Source organism: Opisthorchis viverrini (genome assembly GCF_000715545.1).
Source record: "Opisthorchis viverrini unplaced genomic scaffold opera_v5_12, whole genome shotgun sequence".
In the NCBI taxonomy this organism is placed as follows: Eukaryota; Metazoa; Platyhelminthes; class Trematoda; order Opisthorchiida; family Opisthorchiidae; genus Opisthorchis; species Opisthorchis viverrini.
The window spans coordinates 417,375-424,117 of record NW_008751668.1 but is presented as its reverse complement, the minus strand read 5'-3'; the positions used below and the strand labels follow the sequence as shown (position 1 = coordinate 424,117).

The 6,743-nt window shown below is 45.2% G+C and overlaps 1 protein-coding gene across 1 annotated transcript in view; it reads right to left on the bottom strand.

The window, feature by feature from the left end:
• Positions 1-6,743, bottom strand: part of T265_12718 (hypothetical protein) — a gene marked incomplete at both ends in the record, with an annotated part of 63,195 nt that overhangs the window by 23,843 nt on the left and 32,609 nt on the right. The window contains 3 exons of the mRNA XM_009165158.1: positions 261-334; positions 1,776-2,007; positions 3,958-4,167. Coding sequence (XP_009163422.1) covers positions 261-334; positions 1,776-2,007; positions 3,958-4,167 — 516 coding nt within the window. The remainder of the gene's footprint in view (positions 1-260; positions 335-1,775; positions 2,008-3,957; positions 4,168-6,743) is intronic.

The window sequence follows — 6,743 nt, the reverse complement described above, 5'->3', positions numbered from 1 at the left end:
TATATATATATATATATAACTCAGTAACAGAAAAGGTTCAGACATTGCTTTGAGCTCCTGAGTAGATATAGTGAACCCAATGTGAGTGCATACACACATCCTCCTAGCCAAGAGTGGTGACCTAAGGGTTGTTCAGTGATCGCTCCTGAGCAGACCATGAGGAGTAAATGCAATGACTTCTGACTGGAGATAGGATAAGAACACGTGAATCGCTCACCTCAAGGCAATGCAACTGAGTGAATACGGCAGCGATAACGTACCTTTGAGCCCATGATGGATAGTCCCGAAACGTCTCGGTCAGAAGTAACTAGTGATAATGGTGATGTATACAGTCCTGAAAGGATAACAAGGGATCATGGTGAGTGGCTTTTTTTTTGTCACGAAATGCCCGCATTGTATAGCATGTAACCGAACGCAGATGTACGACACTTTAAATGAATTCAGATAAATTAGGTAAACGTCTGGATAGAGTTCTTTCGTAGAACTGAAAAGATAACCAGGCGAGAAATTTTCTACAGCGCATCAGTTCAAGAGTTCCGTTTATTCTGAGTAGAGATTCATACAACATGCGACAAAAGAACTATACGGGTACAGAATTAACACTCAGCCTTCTCGACTCGCATACCCAGCCACAATCATGGGTCAGTCAAGCAGACCGCTTCTGGACTTGTCACCCACGATAGTCAACAACTGGGCTGTGCAGCCCAGTCACAAACTTTCATCGTCGGGTGATGAAAAATTGCCTAGTTTGACGGCGATCCATATAACCTGAGTTAACAATGTTACTTACCGCACTTGAAGCATGATAAATGTGGTCTAAACAGCTGACTCATCGCACCAAAGCAACACTGATCAAAACGAACAAAATTACTGCTGCTAAATATTGAGTCTTATCAGATTGTTGACCCGAACGGCGTGGCAAACAATCATTCTGGGTGACGTTGTAAACTATTGGAAAGGGATGATGAATTCGTCACCAACAAAGTATGAAAACACGCAAAAAGACATTGAATCATCCGCCAATATTGAAAGACAGGCGGATGAAATCAAAGTAGTTAGTTAAACGGTTAATCAAAGTAGCAAATTCGAGCGCCACTGCGCTGCCCAACATAGTTCAATAAAGGAAAAAACTTCCATCACGATCGCTAACTGGACAGGTTGAAATACAAAGGGGTACAGCATTATTGAGACCTATGGAGGTACGTGCAAGCCGCTAAACCCGCAAACGAATAAAAAGATGACTCAAGTATGTAATCGGACACACACAAGTGTCACACAAGTGACAACTCCATTACCTTGACGAGATCGAGAGTCGGCTGATAGACGGTAGATATCGATGTGAATGATTCTACCCCACTAGCCAGCACGCAATCAGCTGCTACGCAGCATAAGAATCTTAGTGTTTTCACTCTATACGACGCAACAGTACAGTCGAACTGCCAATCATTTTGAGTGAGGAACTAGAAATTTCTGGTATACTGTCCACACTGTAGAAAATTCTTTTGTCCAGATGCGTTACGTTTAATCCTATACATGAAACGCATCGGTCAGAAAACCAGCCAGTGAAGACAAGCGTAGAGTTACTGTCATTTTTCCAGAGGTGGTTTTAGATTAATGCAAATAACATTATATCCACCGCACTTTCTCCCCGTCTGAGAAGCTGAATGGAGTAAGGATACCTTTCTGCACTTCTCCGATGGACAGTCTATTTTGCTTGTAAGGAAACTACTTTCAAACAAGCCGGAAAAATAACCCAAATGGAAATGGGCACTAACCTCCTCGCTGTATGAGCAAGCGAGCTTCCTTTCCGACCGGACACTGTTTTAATAATTGCACCACTTCAGCGTGAGGTACTTCTTTTACGCGCTGGTCGTTGATCTCGACAATGACATCCCCAACTTTTAGACACCCGCAGCGAACTGGATCTAGAATAGCTTTGACGTGCTGCCCTTGGGGATGGTCTGCCAGAGTAAAACCGAAGCCATTTGGTTGTTTGAAAATCGCCACCTGAAAAGTTACCGTTATAAAAAGAAAAGGTAATATTCGCCAAATGGTTTATGAAACGTCAGTCGCGTTTTCGTCCTGCAAATGAAGTCAGTTAATCCTGAAAATCCTAACAGTACTGATGTGCATACCTCACGAATCTCGCAGAAAACGATAGAGAAGGGGGAAACCACATCCATTTCGATGCTGGTTCCATCAAGTTCCCCAGTATAAACTGGGTAACCAAACGCCGGATATGACTGAAAGTGAGTACGTTCTAAGCTGAATTAGTTACACAGACAGCAACTACGTGGGTTCTTAACCGGTGACTATAAGCCTGGAGCAGCAGATTATGATTTTAATGGGGTAAACCAGATAGGTGCGTTGAACCCAGATGAAAGGTGACTACGTCTGTGTCAGGACGCTCCCAGACATGAGAACAGCACATGTGCAGAGGAGAGTGACGCATCCCCAAGGTCACCATCGGTACAACACTGGCAGACGGGTGTTCACAATGGCTATTTCATTTGAACAGATCCAGTCTTTCCTCAAACAGCAGCAGCAACAGTTTGAGCTGGCGCAGTTGAAGCTCATCGAGACACTGACTGAAAAACTGTTCACGATACAACAGTCTGGTATGAAACTTGGTTGGTACAAACCGTACTCCATAGCGAGAGGATACAGTACAGAGCAAAGGGGGGAATGCCGCCGTGTCAAAGTTAACATCAATTCATAAACGAAAACATCATCCACAGACGACCGTGCGGCCTAGAAGTGAAAGAGCCTAGTGTGTATGAACGGAGGGTAAGTTGTGACTTGTAAGGGTAATGTGCAGTCAGCTATCTTATTGGATATGTGAGATGACATGGGATGGCCGTGAAAGGTCACTTTTCTGCTGAATATTTATTTTGTTCATCAAAAAGCATCTGAGATTTCGAAACTTGTTGGAGGACGAATCCCCAAGGGCGACACAGATGTTGGGGTAGTAAAATATGGTATCTTCGTATTTAGAAACAACCTAAAAGAATACGCGTTTACTTATCAAACCTGTTTGGTTGCAGAAGCAGGTGAGAACAGAAATAGAGGGGTGAAGAGAGATCCAGTCATCAAGAATCAACAACGCCAGTGTGTGGACTGATAACAATAATAATCGTCCAGTCGTAACACACTTTTGGTGCCTAGCCCCAATGTCACCCAAAGAAAGCATGAGGGCTGCGATACTACCAGGTTGCCCAAGCATAGACAAGGAAAGTCGATAGGCAGAAGTCAGGTTCGGACTGCTGAGTCCTCATTGTTTCATGATGTGGCAGCCATAAGTACACAGTTCGGACATAGTTAAAAAACACCGTCCTTTTGTTTTCAACGTCTTTTGACATCATGATATATTTACTTTCCCACGACCCTGGTACAGTTTATTGCCTGAAATAATGACTCCTGGGTCAAGTAAACAAAGTTCGGAATCAATCAGGAAGTCATAGTTTCAGAAAGGTTGGAAAACAACCGACGGTTTATTACCGTACGACACATTTCTGACACTGGCTGGGACAGCCTACCTGATCATTACTAATTGCCTGAAAATGCGTTTGCGTCCCAACTCCTTTCGTTGGCACTCTGACTGAGGCCAAGGTACCGTAATTAGTGGGTCTTAGAGTTCCGTCAGCGCTGCTGAACCAAACCGCCCACCCGTTTGGTGCCTTGTTTGCCACTTTTGTGGGAAAGTGCACAGATCAGAAACGCACTTGCTATCTTGCTATAATAACTACTGCATAAGAGTTGGCCAAAAATTCGTCAAACTTAGTAAACAACTATACCAGCATCTTCAGACTACACTTCACAAATGGCCCCTCACGTGAATGGATAAAAATCGGCATCGACTGCGTGCCGCGAGGAATCCGGTTGTGTACCGTATCAGATCTACATAAAATTGAAGAGGCAGGCATGAGCAGAATAGAGAAAAACGTTGTTCGACTTTACCTTCAGAAACTCCGGTCTTTGAAGCCGAACACGGGGTGATTGCGCTGCGGCCAAAGTTGAAGTGGGCGGGCTTTCGTAGTACGGTTTAGTTCCAATTGCAGAAGACGAAGGTGAAATGGATGACTGGGGAGAGGCGGTGTTCGAAGTTTGCGACGACCCACTACGCACCGAGCCTTCAAGCGAGGTGGCCGTGTGTACGGAGACTGTAGCCTGATCAGAAGAGCAGGTGAGTGGGGTGCCGTTAGGTTGAGTGGACAAAGACAGACAAAGACGGACAGAGAGGGTCATCCGGACGGGACACATCCCATCACTTAAAGTGCCTTTTGCTGCTTTTCAGGAAGACGATGAACAATATCAGAATATACTGCGGACAGACTATGGTTCCATAGAGAGCTGCTCACTTGATCGTAATCACCGTCGCTTATGAATGCTCACGCCAAACAGCGATTGCTAGCTGCTGCAACTCTTCGGGAACCCGAAAGATGGACCACAACAATTAGAAACAGGCTAAAATTCCCTTATAACCAACTGTCTGCGTAGGTGATAGTTACCTTCTGCAACCACCGACACGGAGATCAAAACCTATCAAAGTGTACACTGAACAAGTCAGTGTGCTAAGCCGGCGATCGTCCCATAAGTGATATTTAGTCATCGTGTGTGCGTTCCGCTCATTAGTAACGTAGCTCCCAGTTTATCCGAAGTGGATACCATTGAGTTCAACTGTCATACTGTTCCCATCCGGGTCGGCAAAGCTTCACCTCAATGCCCGAGATTTCCAAATTGTACACTTGCAAATTACATCCTGTGATCACCGTTCTTTAAACCAAGCGGAATGATGGCTAGCACTGGCTAACCATACGTGTGTGTCTATAGTGATTATTCCATGTGGCAAGGGCCACCAGATAATTCCATGCATGCACTATGAGGCTCAGGTGTTCAGTTGTACCCAAAGGAACTGACACTTACGGATCACTAGTCGGGCACGTTGGAGGCTTTAGAACTACCCAGTTACGCACTGTTTGTGAACTTATTCTCTCGAGTTTACACCAGACACAGAACGCTCAAGTGGATGCAAAAGCGCCTCCCGGAAGGTCATGTGTGACGACACAGACTGTGTCCGAGCACCCATCGGTGCAGATGAATATAACGTTGGCATCACTTCGTTTGAATAGCCCTCTTGCCCTGGAGGGGTTATCCATGTGAATCCACACCAAAGGGGGCAAGCATTGGACTCGAGTTTCCCTTTAATTAGAGCTCATCAGCAAAACACTGCAGACCCTTGGTCGTCCCGGGACTTCAATTCCGGACATCTGGCATGCGAAGATAGCGTATTATAGGTCACCACCGCGCGTTGATCGCACCTAAACAGGCAAATGGGTTCAACCTTGGGTGACATGACTGGTTTCTGCGACCCCTCTAACGACGACCCACTAAACAACATGGTTCTGTGGATCGATTGAACCGCCTTTGAGGACCTCTCAATCAGGACGCTTGGAAAGTACCGGACAAAGCCATTCACAATTTCTCGCCCAGTTGTGCAGTTACATTTGACAGACGATCCGTGAACGGACGTCTCCACGTGATAACCAATCGTGCACTTCATCCTTACTAAGTCGATGTTCCCATGATATACATGTAATAATTCAAAGGCACCGATGGTCAAAGACAAGCAGTCTTCTCTTGTTTTCCACGCAAAGTGGCTAGGCTCCACAACTGTAGAACAACACTGCACGCAATACCTTTTACCTTCCACATCGACTCCAGAGGTGTTCAAGTTGAAAGAAAGTGGTCATCCGGCGAGGTGCGAATATACATATGCGCAAACTTGTATAGTTCTTGCGGCCTCGATGCTATGATCAGCATTCGTCCAACCAAGTTAGCGTACAGCCTTGAAGGTTTTACTGGTATTGTGCGTATTATTTCGACCATTCTTGGTTAACTTAACTTCGGCCACGGTCAGTCACGCAATGCGCGAGATCAAAGCTTAGGATATTCGGAAATCTCTATCGCTTAGGTCTCCAGACTCTGTGATGCGAATCTCTGTCCCCGTCCCAAAACTTCCATATTTTCTAATTATGCTCTATGTCTATTAGTGAGTCTCAAACTATTGCCCGAATTTCTTGGTGGTGGGCACTGCTTGTGCTCACAGATTTTGGTGTACAACTTCCCGACTGTTCGCGTCCGATGCGAGACGCTGCCCAGCAAAAAATTCATTGACTATTTACCAAACTCCCCAGAATCGATGACTTCTCAAACAGTTTCAAGCATTTTGCAGCTGACAAGAATATCTCAACCGTAGATCACGCCTCAGCTGCTGTTGATTCCTATGCGCAACTACCCAAGCAATTAACTAAACATGATACCCCGGCCAGCGTACATACCTGGAGGGTGATTGTAGTCGGATACTGAGAGAGAATTATCTACCATCAGATTTCGGAAACGAAACACTGACAATCCTACCACCGATTCCGTCGACTTTCACGACTGGCACAAGCTTAAGTTTCGTACAACATTTTGCCCGTCTCCCACAAGGGACATGATAGGCAACGTCAGTAGTCCCTACTGTTGATAGCTAGGTGGCGAGTTTGAATAGTATGTACTACAGAGGACCAACGTGTGCCTATATCTGAGATGTCTTGGCGAAGCTCATTTCAGTGGGGTCGTTCCAGAAGTACAAGGACCGGCGAATATGTGGGCTTTTATGCCTGGAGACGATACAGCTAGTCGACCTTTGCAGAAAAAGATGCCTTATATATATATATATATATATATATATATATGAAAAA